Here is a 26,882-nt window from a genome sequence, read left to right on the forward strand (position 1 = left end):
GTGATAGGTAGATTATATTGGGCTGTTCTCTAGATTTCTAAACAAAGAATATTACCTTGAAGAAGTATAAACTTAGGAATAGGGTTTGTAGAGTATATAAGACATACAGATGAGAATAGTATGACCATGGCTTTAGATAAATTTGGGAGAAATAACAGCTAGATATGGAATAGTGGCAGTGATAGGAAATGACCAAAGAACAAATCTTGTAACAGAAGTTATATAATATTTGGAAAAAGAGAATGTAGGACTTCAATTTGCCATAAATTCCCCAGACTACAGGGGCAATCAAAAACTTTAATGAATGGATTATTAAAAACACAGAATTTAGCAGCACCAGATATAAATGGCAATAAGAGAAAAAGTACTAAGAAAAACATAATTAATTAAAAGACTTAGTATATGTATCTTCCTCAATAGAGATGTTCAAGAAAGATAGACTGCCTGTGCTCACTTTGTTCTCATATCCCATAAGAAGCACTAACAACCATGAAAAGTATAAAGGGGACTATGAGTAGTAGAGCCTCGTAAGGCCATCCAAAAAGGAGGAACAATAGCTAGCGGCACCCTTTCAACCTTATCCTATAGCCAGAACCTGTATGATCGATAAAAACTCAAGGATACTAACTTTATATTTCTCTTTTCTATGATTAGATCTGCTTTGCTGTTTTCTCTTGGCTGTGACAATCTGTCTGATGGTTATTATAATAGCAGTTCACTACTGATACAGACAAGAGTACCATACGTAAATCTTGCGGGAGGTTCACCAACTTTATCAAAAAGTACTGTAGGACCACTGGCCTCATTGATCATCATTGTAATCATATCAACAGCTTCATTTCTCAACCAAACCAACCACTGCCAGCCCCACAGGATCCATTGTCACCAAGAACCCATTTACTATAGCTTTTAGTAATATTTTACTTACTGAAGAAAGCGTAGAGGCATGGAGTCTGCGTCAGCCCCTGTACTTATTGGTGGACTTATTGACTGTGTAGCCCAGTTAATACGAATAGCTGAAGAGCTTTTACAGTTGATCTCACAAGAACAGGTTCCTTGTATAGAGCAAAATGATGAAACAGAAGAAGATGCTTTTTTTTCTGAGGAAGCTCCACTACCAGACCTTGCTCATCTCCCAGACTTAGAATCAATACTGACACCAAGAGAAGATGAAGACCTACTCTTTGATGTAGATCAAGTTATGTTAGAAATGGGTGAATTTTATGAACAACAACTCAGTAGTGTTAACAACGAGTTAAGAAATGGCTAAGACCTCATGTACCCCCACCAACATGTGAGAACTGTTCATTTATCTGTTTTAAATATATTCAGAGTTTTCTGAATGTTATCAATAAAAGTTTTTCTCCTAGTTCTGCAGTTTCATTACTAATCTTTTATAGCGCAAGTTAATATTTTATTTACTTCCGGCAGAGGGTGGTCTCTTTTCTCTTTGTATTTGTGTAAAAAGCTCTGACTTTAGCATGTGGCTCTGTCTTTACTTGTTCTCTTGCTTGGGTTCCTGATAATAGGAGCAAACAACAGCAAAGAAAAGAATCCCCTTATGTAACAATAGAGTGACGACCTGATGAACTCTCTCACATCTTGGGACCCAGTTTCTACAATGAATGGAAACTAAAAGGGGAATATTCCCCAGGGTGGCATTACAGTGAATGTATTCACACTAACAAGACAATGAATGAGTGAAAGTCACTCAGTTGTGTCCGACTCTTTGCGACCCCAGTCCATGGAATTCTCCAGGTCAGAATATTGGAGTGGGTAGCTGTTCCCTTCTTCAGGGGATCTTCCCAACTCAGGGATCGAACACAGTTCATCTGCATTGCAGGCAGATTCTTTACCAGCTGAGCCACAAGGGAAGCCCAAGAATACTGGAGTGGGTAGCCTATCCCTTCTCCAGCAGATCTTCCCGACCCAGGGATGGAGCCAGGGTCTCCTGCATTGCAGGCGGATTCTTTACTAACTGAGCTATCAGGGAATCCCAGTATTGTGGCACTTTTACTTGAAAAAATAGAACTACTTACTAGGCCATTCAGACAGAATGTGTTAGCTAAAGGATGCTATACCGGCCTGGGAGAAAAAAAGTCTGAGAAAATAGCTATCTAAGAGAGAATAAAACTTCAGAAAGGTTTACAGATAACTCTTGCCAGGAAGACACCTTTGAAAAAGCTGAGGCCAGGAAGTTCCAATGCAGTACTGACTGTTCCCTCAAATACTGACCCACATCACAACTACTCTGCAACACTGTTCCTCAAATGGAAATGTCAAGTTATACCAAATAACAAGAGAGAAGTACTAGTACTAGAAGGGCTGGTTAAAGCCCTAACGAGGAGTGTTCACCTATGGAAAAGTCAGACACTTGAGGCATAGGTTTAGAGATGATGGTCCATAAGTAGAAGCGGATAAAAGTGTACTTTCTTGGATATAACTGCATTTATAACGAATAGCTGATAGGCTTATTATAAGGGAAACTGCTACAACTTTGACATGGAAACCTTTACTGAGAAATGGGAGCAATAATAAACTGAAACAAAATGTACACCTATAGGTATACAATATAGTGATTCCCAATTTTTAAAAGTTATGCTCCATTTAGGGTATCCTAGTTAGTGCCATGGTAAAAAATCTGCCTGCCAGTGCAGGAGACCTGGGTTTGATCCCTGGATCAGGAAGATCCTCTGGAGTAAGAAATGGCAACCTGCTCCAGTATTCTTGCCTGGGAAATTCCATGGACAAAGGAGCCTGGCAGGCTACAATCCATGGGGTCGCAAAGAGTTGGACATGACTGAGTGACTGAACACACACACACATACACACACTTCATCTTATAATTATTATAAAATACTGGCTATATTCCTCGTGTTGTACAATATATGCTTGTAGCTTATCTTATTCCTAATAGTTTGTACATATTACTCCTCTGCCCCATCTTGCCCCTCCCTTCCCCTATCTCCCCACTGGTAACCATTCTATATTTGTGAGTCTACTTCTGTTTTTTTTTTTTTTAATATCCACAAGCTTGTTGTATTTTTTTAGAGACTATTTTGAAAATTAGAAGAACTAGGGAGCTAATGAAATATAACAGTATGAGAAAGTTTCACAGTAGACTGCTATGTGGAAAGATTGATAGAGTAAATAAGGATCCAGGGGACTTAGAGGGGTGATAAAAGACACAAAGAGGAGAAATAAAAGTTATATTACAAGCAATTACTGTGGATAATTACAAACCATACCAGACAGCAGATTGAGGGGCTATTCTGTTGCAATAACTGGACAAACTGAGCCTTCCTTGCCCGGAGTAGGTGACTCTATACACTGAGTCCAACATGGTAAATAACAGATGCAGTGCAATGGAACTCTGCCACATTAACCTAAATAGAACAGTGGGAAAGCAAGAAGTAGCCATTTATCCCCACCATTCCAATAAGAGCAGTTTTATAAGGAAAAATTAGTGATTAGAGTTAAATAAGGAAATCTATATATGCAGCAACCAAGAAGAAGAATAAGAGAGGAACTGAATAGAAGCTAAAAGATAGAATCTATGCTTTAATCAAAGACTTAGAAACAGTCAGGGAAGAGATACACTCTCCACTAGAAATTTTGACTTTAGAAAATTGGGCTATAATTTTGTGTCACCATAAATCTTAAGGCATGAATACTTGCACAAGATCAGGAAACATATCCAAGGAGAGACCATCAATCTGCTATGAATTTTTTTTGGTGAGCAATTTAACTATAAATGGAAAGACCTGGTGCTCCTCAAGTATGATCGATACTGAAGGGTAGCTATTCTTCCAAGTAGAACTTTGGAATATGAACTTTATGATGATTCCACAGCAGATTAGTGTGAGCCTGTTAAAATTGTTAGTTGTAATGAAAGAACACAATCAAGCATACTTACTCAGGCAAGTCATCAAAATACATCAAGTGAAATCTATGAGACTACTCCAGACATTGAAACAAGATAAAGCTTGAACCAGCCTATAAAACAATAGTCAAACATGGTCCTTAAGTGTCAAACAAGAAGCTGCTACAACCTTGTAATATGTGGAACTGTCTAGCCTCCTGGCTACATGGGTCACCTGGAAAGATTATACCACAATGGCACCTCAAGATTAGATAAAAATATACTGCAATGTTTGCTTTGGTTGTGTGATTATATGTGTTAAGGTGTGGGCTTCCCTGGTGGCTCAAGATGGTAAAGAATCCGCATGCAATATGAGAAACCTGAGTTGAATCCCTATGTTTGGAAGATCCCTTGGAGGAGGCAACGGCTACCCACTCCAGTATTCTGGTTTGGAGAATTCCATGAACAGAGGAACCTGGCAGGCTCCATGGGGTCACAAAGAATTGGACACAACTGAGAGACTCACTTTTTTTTCAACCCTGCTCCAAGCAATGGATTGTTGTATTAAGTATGTTTGCTCTTATGGGGCAGAATTAGAATTAAAGTTAATAGTGATAAGAAATAAGAGTAAGAAGTAAGAACATACTTAAGAATAAGAACTAGTAGGGAAGATATTTTCGGGAGAGAGAATAAGTAACAAGTTGTCAACAGTTATGCAGCTCTTTGGGCTTCCCAGGTGGTGCTAGTAGTAAAGAACCTGTATGCAAATGCAGGAGACTCGAGAGATACGGGTTCAATCCCTGGGTTGGGAAGAACCCCTGGAGAAGGAAATGGCAACCTGCTCCAGTATTTTTGCCTGGAGAATCTCATGGACAGAGGAGCCTGGTGCGGTACAGTTCATAGTGTTGCAGAGTTGGACACGACTGAAGCAGCTTAGCATGCATGCAGCTGTTTATGGTGGCTTTGTCAGATAGTCCTCAACAAATCTCTGAAATATAGTCCTTTCTTGTTTGTGAAATGATAGTTGTAATAACTTTTCTGCCTACCTTCAATGATAATAAGGAACACATAAAATGATACATTTTTCAAAGTTTTGGTTGATATATCTGACAATGGGAAAGAGTATATGAAATCAGGACTTTTTAGGAAGAGTTACAAAATGTCTATATGAAAATACCTAAAAGTCTATGTGACATGTAAAGATTATCCAGTAGTTTTACATTCATTTTCAAAGAGATTAGAGCTTTCTCATTTCACTGCTGCTGCTGCTGCTAAGTCGCTTCAGCCGTGTCCGACTCTGTGCGACCCCATAGATGGCAGCCCACCAGGCTCCCCTGTCCCTGGGATTCTCCAGGCAAGAACAGTGGAGTGGGTTGCCATTTCATTCTCCAATGCATGAAAGTGAAAAGTGAAAGTGAAGTCGCTCAGTCGTGCCCGACTCTTAGCGACCCTGTGGACTGCAGCCTACCAGGCTCCTCCGTCCATGGGATTTTCCAGGCAAGAATACTGAAGTGGGTTGCCTTTGCCTTCTCTGTCTCATTTCACTGGATGTCAGTAAATATACTGTTATAGTTGGAATAAGTTTTTGTTTCAGTTTTTTGAGCTTTTTCTTCACCAAATTAAATTCTTCTTGGGAGTCTACTCAGTGCTGCTAGGAATAGTAATGAGGGAAAAAACAACAATGAAAAAGCAGCCTTTCAAGAAATAGTGAATTATATTCCATTTAAGGCTAAGATTTTGTTCCCAAGGGAGTTATGTAACTCTGTGCATTATTAACCCACTACTATCCAACTAGATTCATTTTTTACATCAAAGCTGACTATTCTTGTATGGACAATCATATCTTAATACACTAGAGATATTTAGCCATTTTCTCTAGGGTATTCTTCTTATTTTCTCAAGGCTCCTATCCCTCCAGGTGCCCTGGAGGAGGGCATGGCAACCCACTCCAGTATTCTTGCCTGGAGAATCCCCATGGACAGAGGAGCCTGGCGGGCTACAGTCCATGGGGTCACAAAGAGTCGGACACAACTGAGTGACTAAGCACAGCAAAGCACCTTCCTCCAGATCACATTTAAAACTTGTTTTTCTCCTAACAATATAACCCTTAGCTCACAAACCAATTAACCAACCAACCAACAAAATTGTCCAAAAAGAAAAAATAACCTCTAGTTCCTGACATTACTTGGGAGTTATTTGTATTGACAGATATACAACTGTTGGTCTCAAGGGTCAAATCTCTTCAGGGTAATAGTTTTTGAAGGTGATCTCCATTTATACCCCTGAAGAATGAAACTGCATTTTAGCAAGGTAAGGAAAACCATTGAACTCTCTACCCCTTGTCACGTTCCATCTTAATGACCCTAGTAAAATGCTGAAAGCATCTCCAGAGGTATTGTTTAGTTTAACACAAGTATTCATATAAAGTAGACCAGGCAGTCACAGGAAACACAACTTCAGTGTTTCAGATTCCTTTAATCAAAGATGCCATTGACAAAATGTGTTGTTTAAAACACATGAATACACATGTCTCTAGATGATAAATTCTGGTAATACTAATCATTTTAAAATAGTTTTATTCTTAGTTAAACTTGGGGAAACTGGCCTTTCTTGAAACCATTATCTTCTCAATTTTTACTGTTGGCAACTCCTAACTTCCAGTTTTGGAAAATCAGTTGTGTTACACCTCATTTTATAGAGAAAAAAATCATTTTTTTAAAATAAAGCTTTTTTGGCTCCAGGTTTAAGAGACGTAGAAACATATTTTCTGTTTGAAACTTTCGATGTGAGCAGGCTTATCTTTGGGTACTTTTTCCTGGTGCATGAGTCTCTGATACGACTCCCTTATAATACCTCCACGTGTTGAGAAAATTTCCATTAATACTGGGAATTTCTGCCTTCTTGGAACCACAGCATGCTTTGAAAGAAGACTGAACAAGGTGTCAGCAGGCATGATACTACAAAGTGGAGAAGTGGTAGATCTGCTTTTTCCTACTCTTGAATATAGAGACTGAGAAGTAACCTACCTGTTCTTAAAGATAGACTCACCATGGTCCAACTGGAATCAAGCATGGAATCAAGTATGAAAAAGAAGACAAAATTTCTCTTTTAGCTCAGTTGTCCCATTCCCATTTAGAGGTTGTCTCTCCTTTGAATAATTCTGGTCCTGGGAGATAATTCTTGTCTAGCCTTCTTCAAGCCTCAAGGTCATCTCAAAAAACTGGTCTTTAAAAAAATGTCAATTTGTTTGGGGACTTGCAACATGCAACTCTCAAATTGAATGTGTTCCATCAGACCCTGGAGGGTGACTCACTTAAGATATGAATATATTTTTCTTCTTGATGAGTAAGCATATATAAACTATATGCCTCCAAGGAATTTGAGGAATTTTATACAACCTAAAAGAGCTGAATTTTCATTTGCTATAGATATAATAGAAGGGTAAAGTTTACATTCGTTTATTTATGTCCATCGCATTCTGCATAAGGAGAATTTGTATGATGAAAATTGGTGATCAAGTGTAGTGTATAATGTGATAAATTATCAAGACCACGACCTTTTTTATGCTTGTGGCCTTAAGCACTGTATGTTTCACTGTTGTAATGACTAGATTATGGATATTTATTGAACCAATTTATCAGTCTTCTTCCTTAGATCAAAAGCTTTTAAGAATGAAGTGCTCACTGACACCTGAATTATTAGAACCTCAGTAGCTCACCAGGTCTGTGTTCCTTATGAAACACACTAAACTTGAAATTATAAAAGCACCCCAGAAATAAAGTCATTGCTGATTTGTTCAAGGTGAGAGTATACAGTCTTAAAATAGACATTGGATTTGAATAGAAAACAATTAGAGACTATACTCACTTGAGGCTCAATGGAACTGCAGATTTAGAAAAAAAAACTTTATTTCACAGATTGGGAAGGATTATGGAGTTGTTAAGTGGAAATCATAACTCAGAAGAGGTTTCTAGATTTTGATGAGTATAAATCATGTTTTACATTCTGGAAGCAGTGTCTTTAGAGTGCAAACCTGAAAATATATCTGAATTCTCAAGCTTACCCTGCTTTTGTAACTTAGTTTGAAAAGAAACCAAAGTAAAACTTATCTATGACCATTGTTAAGATAACTTACCTTTGAAAATGTGGAGCCAAATATATAAATTCTAAATTCTGAAGTCTCTGGCCATGGGACTAAATTTTGGGCCATATTTGAGTTTATATGACTCTGTGAGGGTATATTTTTCATGATATCATTGACATTGAAGTTGAGAGTCATTCAATATCCTTGCTTTATTTGCCGCAAACCTGGAATTGCGGTTTGACATGTTCTGACTGATACAGTTCAGTCTATCAAATTCCAAAGTTCTCACTGATTTGATTCACAATGATGAGAGAGTATCACCAGACCTAAAATTGTTTATCTTTGCAAAAATACAGTGCTTTTTGGATTACCTTTGTATTACTGCTAAATATCCATAATTTTAATAGCTAAAAGATGCTACTTTGCCAGTGTTATGAATGAAAACTAATGTGGTCTGCAAAATATGAAACTCTGTATGGGCTCACTATCAAAAGAAAAAGTAGACACCCCTAAACTTGTCCATCTTCAAAAACTGACTTGTAATGGTCATGATTGCACAACAACCTGAATGTACTTAATGTCACTGAACTGTAAAGTTAAAAATTGGTTAAAGTGGTAAATTTCATGTTATGAATATTTTACCACAAGTAAACAAGTGATACTTTCTACTTTAATGTACATAGCAAATAGACCCTGCGAACAATTCTGGGTTCTCTGATGCTTAACTGAGAGAGCGAAAAGAAATGTAACCTTTTGTCATATTCAGGTTGGTATAAGGATAGTTGAGAAATATATAATATGAATGTATAGAAACATGGAGGTATTCAGTAATAATTTAATAGTAATAAGGGAAATTATGAAATAAGGGATATAGGGGACAAAGTTTTAGAAAAGAAAAAGGGAAAAATGAGGAAAAAAATGATGAGAAGGTTAATAAGGACTGGAGGACAGTGAATGTAGAACCCAAGGGTGATTCCATGGGCATATGCTAAGAAGATCCCCAGAAGAGTGAGGAAGTCATCAGAACGGTTTCCAAATGGAGAAATAACTAAAATTGGCAAATGAAGATAATTATATGAGCAGAATGGATCAAGTGATAAAATAGTTGGGAGATGATCTACCAATACAAAATTGATAAAATGTTGTAATGAAACTGAAAATGCTTTGTTAATTTTCAGGCATATGAGGGCCTAAAATTATGAAGTTTATCTGCTATCTAGTGAGGTAAGGAGTGCAACCTTTAGGTATATTCTGCAATATCCGTTTTTAACACTTCTATTCCCACTATCCCTTTTGCCATCTGGAAGCAATTCGTACTCCAAAAGTACTTGTGGTTTTTCTTCTTAAAGTGTTATAGCAATTTATGTAAAGTGAAAACTACACTGAAACCATAATGTACATCATTAATGGAAATACATATATAAAAGTGAAGAAAAGCCAATTAGACCTTACAGCAGACAACTGCTATTTCATATCAATAGTAGGGCAATGAGAGGGAGGGGTAAGGGAGAGGATGGCCATTGCTATATCTATTACCTACAATTTTAGTACATAGAATCAGATCATATACTATGGGTACACAGTGTGTAACAATGAAAATTAATAATAATATTTATTGAATGCCTAATATATACTGAATTTTGTACTATGCATGAGTACATTACCTGTTTTATTTTACTTAAACTTTATATTTCTCCAGGGAGGTAAGTAATCTATTATCCTGTTTTTCAGAAGAGAAAAGTGAGGTTGAGTCACTTCAGGCTTAATAAAATAACTTAAAGCAAGTAGTTGCAAAAACAGGATAAGGAGACTCAGGGGTGGGTCTATCCATTTACTATCCCACCCAGTGCAGCTGTCAATCTCCATGTTGCTCTTTTGTCATATCTTATTCCCTTCAAGATCACCCTGGTTCTCTGCCTCATTTCAGAGGGAGAGTATCTTTTCTTCTTGTCTAAGAGAAAGGGACCAAGTGAGCACACATGTAATTTGCCTCAAAGCACGGATGCATGAAGGGATGACTCTACTGACTGCCCTTCAGATAAGCACTTTTTGGTTCAACCCAGTTGAATTTGACTCCAGGAACCATTGGAAGAGAGAGAGAACTGGACATTAAAGTAGATTTATTTTCACAATAGCCCTGTGAAATGGAGGAACAATTGTCACCTCCATTTTACGAGAAAACTAATGTCCTGAAATTTGAAAGACTTTCTTCAGGTCATAGAGCTGAAGGCCACTCCATCCTCAGCTGCTCTGGTTACAAAGTTCCTGCTCTTTCTACCATGCTTCCTCCTTAAAGAGCTAAATGAAGCCTGCTAGAAGTCTTCCCCAAATTGTTTGATAAGATGGCAAAGATCTGCACTGGCTTGACTGTGAATGTGGCCAAGCTGGAAAGCAAAGCATCTCCTGATGTGATCTGCTTGACCTGACCTGCCTCAAAGAGGTCAACCCTAACAGTTTGGAAGTCACACCATCACAGATGGTACTCAGCCTTTTGTAGAACCACACACTCTGAGTGTGACTTCATCTTTCAAATGTGGATCTCAGTTTTCTTGCCAAAGGGCTGCCAAGGACTTAGTTCTGTTAACAACTACCAGCATGCAGACAGTGAGCCCTCTGTGATGACTGTTGCCCTGGTCCCAGTATATAGGGTAGGGTCCTTTTTGTGTGTTCTCAGAAGTTCTTCCTCAGAGCCCTTATGTTAGTTTGTAATTATATATTCACTAATATGATCATTTACGTACTGTCTACTGCTAGCTTGTAAGTTCTATGAAGGTAGGGTTGTGCTTGTTTTCTGTATCCTGAACCCCTAAAATAGTGCTGAATAACTATTTGTTGAATGAATGAGTGCTTTCCCATCATAGAATCAGATTTTCCCCTAATTATCTGGCCATAAAGAAAATACTCAGAGGTTGTATGTGCCTTGGATAAATATGGACCTCACGGTTTTTGAAGCCTGTCTAACCATTTTTTTGGTGGAGAGCGAAGCAATAGGACAATGCTTATTCTTGCTCTGCCACTCTGAACTCTGGAGAACTTAAGCTTCTCCAAAAGCAGAGAAGAGCTCAGCTTACCTCTTTCTGGTGGTATTTGATGGCCACCTTCAATTTGGCTAGGTCATGGTACTTTTGAGGGTCAAGCTCTTCACTGTGGTCATCTCGATGGTTGAGGATGATCTCCAATTCCCGGGAGCTCCGAGCCTGGTCCAGCAGGTCTTTGGCAAAGAGCTTGCACTGCTGGGAGAGCTCCTCGTACTCAGCCTTGAACTCATTCTCCACCTTGCTAAGCTCCTTGAGCTCCCAGCCCAGGCGGAAGGCAGTTAGGATGGGGTCCTCGCTTGATAAGGCGATGAGTGAGGGACTTGCCAGGGCTTTATAGATGTTCAGTCGGGAACGGGAGTGGCGCAGGCTGTCTACCTCTGAACTGGACACACACTCCACACAGTTGCAGCGAATCTGGTGGGGCCGGGGAATAGTGACCCGTTTTTGGACAAGCAGTTTGATGATTTCATAGTTGTTGGTGTGGGCAGCCAGCATGATGGGAGTAATGTCTGGTGTGAACTCAGAGAATTGGGTGTCCATCATAAGAGTGGGGACCTAGGTACGTGAAAATGAAAAAAAAAAAAAACAAACAAAAAAAAAAACACATAAAAGTGTAAGATTAAAGCTTGGAGCATAGAGCCCATCAAATGTTAATGATTCAGGAACTGGGGTCACCAGTTTTTCGGACAGTTCTTCTTCTTATAATAGCTAGTTGTGAAATCCTTACCTGGTGGCTCAGATGGTAAAGAATCTGCCTGTAATGCAGGAGACCTGGGTTCGACCCCTGGGCTGGGAAGATCCCCTGGGGAAGGGAATGGCAACCCACTCCAGTATTCTTGTCTATGAATTATACAGACAGATGAGCCTGGCAGGCTGCAGTCCATAGGGTTGCAAAGAGTTGGACACAACTGAGTGACTAACACACACACACATGCCAGGCATACTTTGCAAATATTTACTCATTTAATCCCCACAACAACCTTATGAGGTAAATATTCTTCCCAAATGAAGAATTTGAGGCACACAGAGTTTAAAGAACATACCTAAGTTTATTCAGCTTTACATGTAGAGCCAGGATTCAACCTCAGACAATATGACCCTAGAGCTTGGCTCTTAAAATATGCCAGTTCTGTCTGAGGCACAATGAGAGATGGTACAGAGAAGTGGGGTTTCTTAGGTGGCACTAGTGGTAAAGAAGCCACCTGCCAATTCAGGAGATGTAAGAGACGTGGGTTCAATTCCTGGGTTGGGAAGATGCCCTGGAGGAGGGCATGGCAACCCACTCCAATATTCTTGCCTGGAGAATCTCATGGACAGAGGAGCCTGGTGGGTTATGGTGTCCATGGAGTCACAAACAGTTGGACATGACTGATGTGATTTAGCATACACATGCATGCACAGAGAAGTGAAGGACATTTTTCTTGGAACTTGGTTAGGTAGATCAGACTTACATAAATTGGTAAGTAGGAGTATGTGTTCATTCCAAATGAGCAGTAGAGACTGCAGAAACATTTGTTTGAAAGGTTAATGACAACCAGTGATCTTAAAGACTATGCCACTAAATCAAGCCTTGGGGGCTGAAGAGAAGACATTCCCAAATTGTGTCCCTGACTTTGTGTCCCTGGTCTTTGAGTGGATCAAAGACCAAGGCCAGACAGTGTTCCTCCAGCTTCCTGTAGATCCCAGCAAAATAGAGAGAATCTGTTATTATCAGGAAGAATTACTCTGTAAATGAGGACGTCTAGGCTCGAGGGATGGGATGAAAGTGAAAGCCGCTCAGTCATGTCTGATTCTTTGCTACCCCATGAACTGTAGCCCTCCAGGCTCCTCTGTCCATGGAATTTTTCAGGCAAGAATACTGGAATGGGTCGCCATTCCCTTCTCCAGGGGATCTTCCCAACCCAGGGATTGAACCTGGGCCTCCTGCATTGCAGGCAGATTCTTTACCATCTGAGGGATGAGTTACCAATAGCAAAAAGACATCTGATAAAATTGGTATGTCCATGATGTGATGCTTGGTGTAAATAGCAGCTATAGGTGAAAGGCATGGGGTTCTTTGGGTATTCATGATCATATACTTCTGGGTGAGTGTACAATGAATTAAAAAAAATCTTTCAACTTGAAAATGTGCCTTTTGGGATATGCTACACCCAACAGAAGAGTCTCAGTGTGGTAGAATCTGGATCTAGACCATGAGGAGGACTGGAATAGTCTGAGAACATTTCATGGAGGGGTGGAGGGTCTGAGGATGCAAAGCATGGATAAAATTCCAGGAGATTGTAAAATACTGATCTGAATACATTTTTTTTTAAAAAAGCAAAGCTCCAAATACTCAGTTTAACTGCGGAGAACAAAAGAATGTGGATAATGGAGATTCTCACAGAATAGACAGATACTATTTTAATTGCTAGTTTCTTTTGACTCTTAAAAAAATAATTTTGGAAACCCATGGTTGCTGGCAAACTGACAAAAAGATGAGTTGTAAGTTTCATCATCTTTGCCTCCTTCCCACCTTGGATGAGGCTTTCCCAAACAGGGCAGCGGACAGAAACCTGGGAGTGGGAGAAAGGTGGTAGAGAAGTTTGCCAGGAATCTGTTTCCTTCATGGGGTGGTTGCATCAGCCTTTGAATAGTCGAGAATTGGCTGCACATTGGTCATCAATTGCTTGGATAGAGCAGCAAGTAAACATTGTTAAACATTTAGAGGGAGCAGCTACCAACAAGACAGCAGGAAGTGAGCAACTGGCTCATAAAGTAAATTGGACACAGGAAAGAATAATCTCAGAAATTAACATAAGCCTGCAGGCTAAGGAAGAAGTAGGTCTGAGTGGGCCTAGTAATGAACGTAAACACAAACAACCGGCATAAAGCCTAGAATTGGGCGAGATGACAAGTGAGCCATGTATCATAGACTGCCGGGGAAGAAAGGAACTCAGACCCAGAATCTGTCCCTCCTTGGTGCACAGGGGAATTTCTTAATCTCTGTCATGATCTCAAGGCTGGAGGTTGAGGGTGGAGGGAAGATGGCTGGCAGCACAGGATTCCCTGGGTTAGACTGGAGGTACGAGTCTATTCCTTCTCACAGTGTTCTTCCTATCCACTCCCTCTACCCACTTCCTTGCTCTTTCTTTTCTTACTCTTGTTCCTTCTTCTCCTTTATGTCAATGCTGACAGACCTGTCCAAGACACGCAATGGTACTTGTGAATAATGCTTAGCCCCATTTGTGTCATGGAGCTGAAAGGTTGCTGTATATGCCTAGAGTATGATGTGCTTTCCAGAGCCATCTGAATCCATTGTCTTTGACTGGGCGCTCAACAAAGAGCCTCTGATTATCCATTTGTCTCTCTGGGTACAAAACACCAGAGAGTAAGTTTTTTCAAAAGAAATTGGTCTGCAGTGGCCAACCATGTCCTCCTACCAAGAATGCCTTTTCTCCTCCAGTCAGCCTTATCATTCACAGATTGCCACACCCACCTCATTTGTTGCTCTCTGTATGTATATCCTTGGGGGATCCCCTGTGTGGATCCCCACTTCTCTGCTAGTGAAGGGCCATTGTAAGCCCCGACTTCTTCCATAGATCTCCCCCTTAACTTGATCCCATCCCTCATTGACCACCCAGATGTTGTGGACACTAGGTTACATTCAAGATACCACTCTTCTGAGGTGGGCTTATATTTGTCTTTATTTCATATATGTGTTTCTTGCTTCCTCAATAAGGTTGTGAGGTCTCCAAAGGCAGAGCTATCTTAGTCTGCTCTTGTTTTTCCCATAGCATCTAGAACAGTACTAGACATACAGCAGGCACTCAGCTAAAAGGAAACTCAGAGTCCTATTCTCAAATTAAGAAGCCGACTTTTGTTTACAAGCCTGGCTCCCACAATTGGAATCAATGTGAGCTAGTGTCCTTGGGTCTTTTCTTTCTATGTTCCGCTAAGAAGGAAGATATTTTAAGACTCTAAGGAAGGTTAGTAGATAGGCTCTATATGGATGAGTCTACGACTTTCTATATGAATACCCTAAGGTTACAAACACCTAGGACAATCCCCACTTGTCATTTTCACAATGCTATTACTTTAAGATGGAGCCTCTGATCCAAAGACTACAGATTTCTACTCCTCTTCCCCCCTCTGCATCTTCTCATTCTGCTACTCGTCCCTCTCTAGACTGTGCAGGGACCATGGATTATCACCAGGACAACCACGTAGAGAGAGTCTATAATTAGAATCAGAGGTTTCTGATAATAATCAGGACTTTGTAATATGGTCTGCAACAAGGGCCAAAGAGATAACAGGTAACAGAATTAAGAGCTAAGTGAGGGTGCAGGTGCATAATTTGTGTGAGTGAATGGTAGAAATGGGTGAGCTGTGGTGCACGTGCCCTCTCAAAGGGGGCATCTGCTGCTCCGTTCCTTGCTCCCATATGCATGAATGAAGGGCTGGTGTAATTTTTCAAGAGAAGTCAGAAATGTGGATTTGGAGGTAGCTTTTCCTACAGTCTTCAATGTTGGCTCAAAAAAGTTAAAGATAGTGTTCAGGCCAAACAAAATACATGTATGAGGCAATTTAGGCCAGAGTGAGCCAGTGTATGACCTTTAAGCTAGCAGAGAAGTTATGAGACTAAGGAGGGATGGGAGAGAAAAAGGCCTCATATGCTATGAGAAGGAACTTAATGTGATCTGTTGACCATAGGGAGCCACTGAAGAGTTTTAATCAGGAAAGTAGCATGGATGAACAAGTGTTTTACAAAGATCAGTTTGGCTAAAGTGTGGGGAATTGGCAGAGGTGTATGTGCTGATAAATGTTTAACAAGTAGCTTTCTACTTTAAAAAATCTTGATTTATAGTGTTTGCCAATTTTTGTGGTGTAAATACTCCCACTGTGGCCAATTTCAAGCCACCAATATGACATCCTGGAAAATAGAGTTGGGAAGAGATGCACACAACCAATTCTTACCAGCTGGTATAAGCCAGCTCCAGCAAATCATTGGATAAGTTTCAGAAAGATAGGACTAGTTAAAAGATATCCACAGACCAGGTGAAAAGATGGCAAGATCTTAAACTAGACAGTGATTCCAGAGATAGAAGAGATTTTAAGATATTCATTGGATGTGTCAGGTAATACTGCAGGGAGCAGAAATCAAGGATGTCAGGTTTGGCACTGCGTGCCTGATTGAATGGTGGTGTCACCATTGGAGATAGTGAATACAGGAGGAAAAACAGGTTTAAGGTTTAAAGAAAGTTCAGTTTTAGACATGTTGAGTATGAAATACCTATTGGGAGAGTTGCAGGGAATTGTATAACTGTAGCATGAATGTTGAAGGAAAAAGGTCAGGGCTGAAAATGTACATGTGACAGTTTTCAGCCTATAATAGTAGTTGAAACCAAGAGTGTGGGGGTTAACCTCTGCCCACCTTGGCTCATTTACATCTGGACCCATTGGTCTTCCCCAAGTTTCAGCCCTGCCCCAGTTTCCAGAGCAACGAAGGCCTAAGGTCGGAAGCTTCCAAGTAACCAACCTCAGCCGCCTCCATTCCAACTGCCAATCTTTAAGGCTCTGCACTAGGGTACTTTCCCTTTTTGGATAGTTTCTGATTTCCAGCTTCTTCTCTACCTGTTCATAAAACAAGATTTCTCCCTAGATCCCTAGTCTTGAGTTTCTGTTTATATAACTGACCTAATAGCTCAGGTCTACTATATTTTCTGGATTATCTGTGTTGTTTTTGACTTATTTTACAACTCTGTAAATTGTAATGAAAATAATTTTTGCCTGGCAAAATGCAATTGGCCTGTGCATCTATATGCAAATTTCTTTGCATCTATTTATAAATTTCTTTCAGCATTCCCAATGGCTTATATCCGGGGTGACTTTTCCTAGTAAAAAAACAGATAGTAATTATGTTAGGGTCTGTGGACCTTACAACTCTGCCACTGTAATAAGAGAGCAACCAAAGGCAATATGCAAATTAATGGGTGTAGCTGTACTCCATAAAAATTAACTCATAAAAACAGGTGACAGGCTGGATTTATCTTGCAGGGCATAGTTTGCAGACTTCTGACTTCCTGGTTTCCTCACTAATTAATGAGTTAAATAAAATCTTAGACATGTGTCCACTTGTGTTACCTTTAAATTTGTATGAGGATCATGATTTAACTTTTTTATTTTTAAATTATCCTTTAACAGCCATTTTGTGTTCAGATTGAGGTCAGGTGGAAAATTGAATTTTATTTTTATCAAGTTTTGCCTTCGCTTTGAACTCCAAAATTATACTGAATGATCTTGAGCTTCCCATTAAAAATCATGTATTTTTTAACAAGGTGAAGAAGGGCAGGGGTGGGGGGAGAAAGAAGAAGGACATTAACACACCAAGAAATTAGATTTGGTTCATATTATCTACAACTATACTTCTAATGAAACCTGGTACATGAACTGACTGGATTGAATTTTTAAATTTGTAATAATGTGGGCTTAGGGCATGGCCACTAAAGCAGTTACATTGCCTGCATCTCCCTGGGGCTTTACCTTCAGGCCCTAATGAGTTTGCTCCTGGATTTGCCCTAGGTCTTCCAGTTGAGAAGCTGGTGTTATAGTCTAGGACACTTCTGGATTAATGAGCATGAGACAGAGTCACTTGGCTCAGAGCTCATCACACAAAACACTTGCAGTGTGCAGTGCACACTGAGAAAAAGCCAGCTTCTTTATATTTTCAGCTAAATTCCATTGCCAGAGGACACAACAGAGGAACAGCTGATGCTCTACTTTACCCACTCCCAGGACTGGCTAGGACTTTTGCAAGGTTATTGTTCTCAAGGGACCCAAATGATACATTCATTTCCATTAACCTCATCACTGGACACAATCTGCTAATTGGAATTTCTGATTCCTATTGTTACCAGCTTTAAGCAGGAGCCCTTGCTGGAGTTTATCACAGGCTTCTGAAATTAAACCCCCCATTTGTAATTAATGGGCAGACCCTTATCAGGAGCCACCTCATTCATACCCACAATGCTGTCTGGTCATAGGCTGAACCTCTCAAATTGGCACTTCCTCACACTGCTGGCCTGATAGCATCATGTTGGAAATGAATCTCCCATCTTGTGCCAGGATTTAGTGAAACTGCAATACTTCTCTTCCACCTGCTAGGTCTCCTTCTCCTCACCCTAACATGCCAGTTAAAAATCAATGTTCAGTCTTTTTCAGTCCAAGGGACTGTTGAAAATGAATTTCATTTCCTTGTATTACTCAGAAATGAAGAACACTAGCATTTAATCACGTCACATTACCAGCTGCCCACTCTGCTGTACCTACAAGGTCAGTTAGCTAAGTAGTGGTGATGCATGAGCTACTTTGGAGCAGCCATTGGCATCAGATGGGAAACAATTTGTTTCCCAGACTGTGGTAAAAACAGAACCATTATAATTGGAATTTTCTGGATCATCTCAGCTGATTTCAAGGCCAAAGTGTATATAGATTGGAAGACTAAAATGGACAAAACTTATTTGGGGACAATGTCACAGAATCCACCTAATGTTTTTTAAAAAGTCAATATTTATATTAAAAATATATAATATATATATAAATGGCCAGCATTAGCCTGATGATTCTAAATGGCTAAATTTAGATAAATTCTAATGGCTATTGGTTACTGAGCACTTTCCATATGCTAGGCACCATGCTGGAGTATCTCGTTTAGTCCTCACCATGGCTCTATGCTGTGGGGTTCCCAGGTGGCGCTAGTGGTAAAGAACCCATCTGCCAATGCAGGAAACATGAGGCAGGTTCCATCCCTGGGTCAAGAAGATTCCATGGAGGAGGGCATGGCAACCTTTTCCAGTATTCTTGCCTGGAAAATCCTGTGGACAGAAGAGGCTGGTCGGTTGCAATCTATAGGGTTGCACAGAGTTGGACTGGACTGAGCAACAACATGCATGCATGGCTCTATGCTATAGGCATAATAATTATCCTCATTTTACACCTGAGGAAATAGCCTTGGAGAAGCTAAGTACCTTATCCAAGGTCACATATCTAGGAAGTAGGGTGACCAGAACTTGAACACAGGCAGTTTGGCTCCAAAGCCTGTACTGTTAACTATTATACTACTTGACCTCCAACCAGCAAAACACCAACTATTTATTACATCAATAAACAAATCTACAATCCCAACACTGCATATTCGGACACATAAAATTGCAGGTTTTATTGGATATTAATTAACCTCATCAACTAATGTTCTACCTTGTGTACGTGCTAGGTCACTTCAGTTGTGTCCAACTCTTTGTGACCCTGTGGACTGTAGCCCGCCAGGCTCCTCTGTCCATGGGATTCTCCAGACAAGAATACTGGACTGAGTTTCCATGCCCTCCTCCAGTGGATCTTCCTGACCTAGGGATTGAACTGGAGTCTCTTATGTTTCCTGCATTGGCAGTCAGGTTCTTTACCACTAGCACCACCTGGGAAGCCCAATTTTCTACCTTAAACCCAGATAAACATCATATAGTACTGCTCAAGGTTTGTTGTTGTTCAGTCGCTAAGTTGGGTCCTACTCTTTTGACCCCATGAACTACAGCACTCCAGAGTTCCCTGTCCTTCACTATCTCTTGGAGTTTGCTCAAACTAATGTCCATTGAGTCAGTGATATTATCTAACCATCTTATCCTCTGTCACCCTCTTCTCCTTCTGCCCTTAACCTTCCCCAATAGCAGGATCTTTTCCAGTAATTCGGCTCTTTGCATCAGGTGGCCAAAGTATTGGAGCTTCAGCTTCAGCATTTATACAGTGAAGATATGTAAGAAATTGTGAAAATGATGTAATGGTTTGAAAATCAAGTAAACCAGAGGATATGGAATATTATTTTTTAAATTGGGGTGTAGTTGCTTTACAATGTTGTGTTAGTTTCTGCTCTACAGCAAAGTGAATCAGCTATACTTAAACATGAGGATATGGGTTATGGAGGTGGAAAAATGTCAGAATTAAAGTTCTGGTCCTTGTGTCTGTAGGGCTACAGAGAGGAATGGAGCCCCAATGTGCCAGTTTGAGTGTAGTTAGCTTTGCAGGTAGCCCCCTGGTGGAACTTGAAATAAAAAACACTTTAAGAAAGCTATTGTTCTTGCTTCTTCTTTTTTTTTTTATATAGGTCATCATGTAATTTTTAAATTAAATTTCTCTTGTAGATGGATTTACTGAAAAGAGGATGCTGCCAAGCTGGTTTGCAGTTTTCCATGTCACTGTTCATCACATGACTAGGGAGAGTTCAATAAAGATTTATGGAAAGGGCTAAGAACACACATGCAGAAACCTCAGTGATCCAACCAGGGCACAGGACCATGTGAGGGCTAGGGTGACCCGACTGACATCAAATCTATTGTGGGATTCAATAAAAATGAAGTCTTATTATTGTATACTTTTTCTAGTGGGTAACAATCTTGCTAGGAGCACATTTTCCAGCAACACAAAATCAGAAGGAACAAAAAGAGGATCTTTCATGTGAAAAGAGGAGTTGAGAACCTCTGTTTTAAGTAGTTCATAGCCATAGTCCAATGAAAGTTCATATTTTTCAATCGAAAACTATATTCATTGCCATAAATTAAAAATTGATAGGTATTACCATGAGTCTCAGTTTAGGTCTAGAAGAGCTTGAGTGATAAAAATTAAGCTTACTTGGTTCTCAGAGTGTTAAAGGAAAGTTAGAAAAGGGTAATTCTCACCATTATTCTCAAAAGCTGAGTGAGATAATCTTGAATAAATAAAATGACCTAAAGTTAGCTAGTAGTAGGTGAGAGACCTTTTAAAAAGGTATAAAGAAAACCAGACCAGAAATCTAGAAGCAGAATTAAACAATGTCGAGTATTTCTTTTGCTTATCATGATTTTCATTTCATGCTCCATACACATGCCAAATGTTGTTTTGTTTTAAAGTTGCTCAGCTCATATGCAAGTGTCAGACTGAAAGGTTATATGACTGCAGGATGAGGCTTGAGGGAGGAGATTGTGTCATATTCATAAAGCAGTTATTGAGCCCCGCCTTCCTGCTTCTCTCAGTTATCCATACCCTCGGCAAGCCAAGTGGCTGGCACCAGCCTCCAGAAGTAGACTGCTACTATTCAACAGCTATTTAAATTGTGAGCATAGTCCCTGAGGAGGGAGGAAGTTAATTTTTCTTTACATGAGTATCCTTGATCTTTTCAGCAAAGGAAACAGTATAAGGTCATCAACTATCTTCCATTTTCCAAATCTCCAGATAGGGGTAAATCATATATCAGTTCAGTTCAGTCACTCAGTCGTGTCTGACTCTTTGTGACCCCATGGACTGCAGCACGCCAGGATTCCCTGTCCATCACCAATTCCTGAACTTGCTCAAACTCATGTCCATTGAGTTGGTGATGCCATCCAACAATTTCATCCTCTGTCAACCCCTTCTCCTTCTGCCTTCAATCATCTATCTGCAGAGCTGAATTTTGCATGTCTGGTCCTGCTGATTGCTGCTACATAGGGGTACTTGGTGAATAGTCAGACAAAGAGAAGTGAAAAGTAGGGGTTCATTATGTAGGCTCTTTAGAGTTTTCCCAAGCTCAGAGTTAGGAGAAGGGATATTGGTTTAGGATCTGAATTTTCCAGTTTGGATTTCTGGAATGACCAGATTGGATTTTCAACTTTTCTCCTGAAGACAAGACGTGAGAAAATGTACCAAAATTGCAGCACTGAGAAATTTTAGGAGACCTGAAATATAAAATACAAGCTCTAGCCCAGTGACTGACTCAGGCCTATGGGCCTCAGAGCCCATATTTCTGTCTCTGAGGCTCAGGAAGTGTGGTTGGGGGAGAACATGAGTTCCTTCCATGCTATCGATTTCAAAGAAGCATGGCCCTAATATTTCTGGCTCTTCTAAATACTCCTTATGGTTTTGGAAGCTGTATACACACCTAAATTTAATTCCTTTTGAGAATGCCTTTAGTTTTTACACTGTACCATCTTTTGAGATAATGAGGTCAGCTACTTTATTATACTCTGTGGAAATCATAACCTATCATTCATCCTAAAACTTGGGCAGTTTCAAAGACTCTTCTTTCAGACATCCTAGCAATTGGTGAACTAGATCTAGTTCTCCTTCTATGGAGCCTACATCATCTTAGAGATTTCTCTTCTTTGCATTTTTTTTTCCAGAGTAAAAACTTGTCTTAAAAAATTCGATCCCAAATTTGGAAAGGAACTGTTTCCTTCCAGGTGATTTAAAGGGAGTAAACTTGGGGTAGTGTAAACATTGTACTGAATTCTTCAGGGGGGTCAGAGACTCTCTGGATTTGGAGGCTTGTAAGGGGGTGACAGAGGATGAGATGGTTGGATGGCATCACCAACTCAATGAACATGAGTTTGAGCAAACTCTGGGAGATAGTGAAGGACAGGGAAGCCTGGCATGCTTAGTCCATGGAGTCACAAAGAGTCAGACATGACTGAGTGACTGAACAACAAAGAGCATGACAGAGGCTTCCTTGTCTAAGACTGTTTAAGAATCCCTCCAGGGCAGAGTCTCTTGACATTTGGGGCCAGATAATTCTTTATTGTGGGGTGCTAACCTGTGCACTGTAGCATGTTTAGCAGCACCTATTAGCTCTCCCTTTCCACAGTTTTCACAACCAAAAATATCTCCAGACATTGCCAAATGTCCCCTGGGGATATGAGGCTTGTATGGCAGTGGTGGACTGGAGCAAGGAGGGACAGAAGTAGCTAGAGTTAGTTGTGCCTGTCTTAGGCTTGTCTTCTACCTGGGGATTGTGACACAATCCCATCAGTACACTGACCCACTAGGACAATGATTCTCAACCTCTGGAAGGGAAGGAGTAGGAATGCTCTTCCTTTCCCCAGGAGAGTATATTGATATGGAATTTTTGGTGAAGTATTAATTTTTAGCAAGTCTAGAATTCTGTATTATGAGAACTAATAACCATATTTGATTATTTAATTTGTATTTATTTATTAAAACTATTCATTTATTCATTTGGCTGTGCTGATTCTTGGTTGCAGCATGCAGGATCTTTTCATTGCTGCATGTGAACACTTAATTGTGGCATGTGGGATTTAGTTCCCTGACCAGGGATTAAACCCAGGGCCCCTGCATTGGGAGCACAGAATCTAAGCCACTGGATCACCAGAGAAGTCCCCATTTGGCTATTTGTTTTAAACATTTATTTTATTTTTTAAATTTATTTTATGATTAAAGTTAAATGATATTTAAAAATTCAGTTCCTCAGTCACTTTGTCTGTCTGCATTTCAACTACTCCCTAGCCATATGATGGCTACCTTATTGGATGGTATAGATAGAAAACATTTCCATCATGGCAGAAAGTCCTGTTGGATAGTGCTGCTCTAGGAGGTTGATAATCACTCTACAAGAGATCCCCACTGAAGTCTCTAGAGATGCCTTAGCAGTGGGTAATAGTTAACATTTGCCAAATACTTTAAAACGTGCTAGGAACTTTGCTAAGCATTTGACATGTATTATCTCTTGTTTTCTTTCCATCTCTTAAGCGTCTGCTAGGTTTCTACCATTTTTATACTTTATACTTTACACATCTTTGGGCAGAATGCTCCCTTGATGTTTCCAATTTTCCCAAAGAGATCTCTAGTCTTCCCCCTTTTGTTATTTTCTTCTATTATTAAACAGTGTTCATTGAAGAAGGCCTTCTTGTCTCTTCCAGATATTCTCTGAAATTCTGCATTTAATTGGATGTACTTTTCCCACTCTCCCTTGCTTTTCAACTCTCTTCATTCTTCTGCTATTTGTAAAGCCTCCTCAGATAACCACTTTGCCTTCTTGCTTTTCTTTTTCTTTGGGATGGTTTTATTTACTGCCTCCTGTATAGTATTACAGACCTCTGTCCATAGTTCTTCAGGCACACTGTTATCTAGATCTAGTCCCTTGAATCTATTTGTTACCTCTACTGCAAATTCATACAGGATTTGAGTTGTCATACCTGTCTGGCTTAGTGTTTTTCTTGGTTTTCTTTACTTTAAGCCTGATTTTTGCTGTGAGAAGCTGATGATCTGAGCCACAGGCAGCTGCAGATATTGTTTTTGCTGACCGTATACAGCTTCTCCATCTTCGGCTACAAAGAATGTAATCAATTTGATTTTGGCAACAGTTAGAACCCTGTATGGAACAACTCATTGGTTCAAGATGGAGAAAGGAGTATGACAGGGCTGTCTGCTATCACCTTGTTTGCTTAACCTATATGCTGAGTACATGAGAAATGCTAGGCTGGATGAGTTACAAGCCAGAATCAAGATGGCAGAGTAGAAGGATGTGTGCTCATCTTCTCCTGCAAGAACTCCAAAATTACAACTTGCTGCTGACAATAGAATGTTGGATCTCACCAAAGAAAGATACCCCACATCCAAGGGCAAAGGAGAAGCCCCAGAAAGACAGTAGGAAGGGTGAAATCATGATTAGAATCAAACCCCAAATGCACCAGAGATGCTCAGAGGGCTCAAACAAAACCTTGTGTGAAACCAGGACCCAGAGACCCCACAAAGACTGAGACAGACCTGGCTTTGAGTGTTTGAGTGTTTCCTGCAGAGGTATGAGTCAGCAGTGGCCTGCCACAGGGGCAGGGGCACTGGGTGCTGCAGACTTGGATGTGGCATAAGGGCTCTTGGAAGAGAGCCCATCATTCCACCATAGAGCCGCCAAGCAGACAACCCACAAACTGCAGAACAATTATACCAAAGAAATTCTCACACTGTTAAGAAAGTTCTAGGATTTGTCAGCCTGGGGATCTGGAAAAGGGACTGAGAACCCCCAGAGAATTTGACTTTGGAGGCCAGTGGGATTTGATTACAGAACTTACACAGGACTGGGGAAACAGACTCTTGGAGGGCACAAACAAAACCTTGTGCACACCAGGACCCAGGAGAAAGGAGCAGTGACCCCACAAGAGACTGATCCAGACTTGCCTCTGAGTGTCCAGGAGTCTCGGGAGGAGGTGTGAGTTGGCAGTGGCCTGCTGCAGGGTTGGGGGCACTGAGTGCAACAGTGCATGCATGGGACCTTTTGAAGGAGGTCACCATTATCTTCATTACCTCCACCATAGTTTGGTCTCAGGTCAAACAACAGGAAGGGAACACAGCCCCACACAGCAACAAAAAATTGGATTAAAGATTTACTGAGCATGGCCCTGACCATCAGAACAAGACCCAGTTTCCTCCACAGTCAGTCTTTCCCATCAGGAAGCTTCCATAAGCCTCTTATCCTTATCCATCAGAGGGTGGACAGAAAGAAGACCACAATCAGAAAACTAATCAAACTGACCACATGGAACACAGCCTTGTCTAACTCAATGAAACAATGAGCCACACCATGTAGGGCCACCCACAATGGATGAATCATGGTGGAGAGTTCTGACAAAAAGTGGTCCACTGGAAAAGGGAATGGCAAACCACTTCAATATTCTTGCCTTGAAAACCCCATGAACAGTATGAAAAGGCAAAAAGATAGGACATGGAAAGATGAACTCCTCATGTCAGTAGGTGCCCAATATGCTACTGGAGAAAAATGGAGAAATAACTCCAGAAAGAATGAAGAGATGGAGCAAAGAGAAAACAATGCCCAGTTGTGAATGTGATTGGTGATGGAAGTAAAGTCCAATGCTGTAAAGTGCAATACTTCATAGGAACCTGTAATGTTAGGTCCTTGAATCAAGGTGAATTAGAAGTAGTCAAACAGGAGATGGCAAGAGTGAACATCGACATTTTAGGAAGCTGTGAACTAAAATGGACTGGAATGGGTGAATTTAACTCAGATGACCAATGTATCTATTACTGTGGGCAAGAATCCCTTAGAAGAAATTGAGTAGCCCTCATAGTCAACAAAAGAGTCTGAAATGCAGTACTTGGGTGCAATCTCAAAAATGACAGAATGATCTCTGTTCGTTTCCAAGGCAAACCATTCACTATCACAGTAATCCAAGTCTATGCCCCAACCACTAATGCTGCAGAAGCTGAAGTTGAATGGTTCTATGAAAACTGACAAGACCTTCTAGAACTAACACCAAAAAAGATGTCCTTTTCATCATAGGGGACTGGAATGCAAAAGTAGGAAGTCAAGAGATACTTGGAGTAACAGGCAAATTTGGCCTTGGAGTACAAAATGAAGCAGGGCAAAGGCTAACAGAGTTTTGCCAAGAGAATGCACTGGTCATAGCAAACACCCTCTTCAAACAAAAGAGAAGACTCTACACATGGACATCACCAGATGGTCAACACTGAAATCAGATTGATTATATTCCTTGCAGCCAAAGATGGAGAAGCTCTATACAGTCAGCAAAAACAAGACTGGGAGCAGACTGTGGCTCAGATCATGAACTCCTTATTGCCAAATTCAGACTTAAATTGAAGAAAGTAGGGAAAACCACTAGATCATTCAGGTATGACCTAAATCAAATCCCTTACAATTATACAGTAGAAGTGACAGATTCAAGGGATTAGATCTGATACTGTGCCTGAAGAACTATGGATGGAGGTTCGTGACATTGTACAGGAGGCAGTGATCAAGACAACACCCAAGCAAAAGAAATTCAAAAAGGCAAATGGTTGTCTGAGGAGGCCTTACAAATAGCTGAGAAAAGAAGAGAAGCTAAAGGTAAAGGAGAAAAGGAAAGATATACCCATGTGAATGCAGAATTCCAAAGAATAGCCGGGAGAGATAAGAAAGCCTTCCTCAGTGATCAATGCAAAGGTATAGAGGAAGAGAATAGACTGAGAAAGACTAGATATCTCTTCAAGAAAATTAGAGATACCAAAGGAACATTTCATGTAAAGATGGGCACAATAAAGGACAGAAATGTTATGAACCTAACAGAGGCAGAAGAGATTAAGAAGTGGTGGCAAGAATACTCAGAAGAACTATACA

At 40.3% G+C, this 26,882-nt stretch overlaps 2 protein-coding genes across 2 annotated transcripts in view; one reads left to right on the forward strand and one right to left on the reverse strand.

Annotated features, from left to right (window-relative positions):
- Positions 1 to 26,882, reverse strand: part of TRPC5 (transient receptor potential cation channel subfamily C member 5) — a 165,346-nt gene that overhangs the window by 111,170 nt on the left and 27,294 nt on the right. Inside the window, exon 2 of the mRNA XM_061137072.1 lies at positions 11,018 to 11,539. Coding sequence (XP_060993055.1) covers positions 11,018 to 11,539 — 522 coding nt within the window. The remainder of the gene's footprint in view (positions 1 to 11,017; positions 11,540 to 26,882) is intronic.
- TRPC5OS (TRPC5 opposite strand) lies at positions 947 to 1,270 on the forward strand. The gene has a single exon (XM_061136877.1). The coding sequence runs from the start codon at positions 947 to 949 to the stop codon at positions 1,268 to 1,270; it is 324 nt and encodes a 107-aa protein (XP_060992860.1).

Source organism: Dama dama, chromosome X (assembly GCF_033118175.1).
Source record: "Dama dama isolate Ldn47 chromosome X, ASM3311817v1, whole genome shotgun sequence".
NCBI lineage: Eukaryota > Metazoa > Chordata > Mammalia > Artiodactyla > Cervidae > Dama > Dama dama.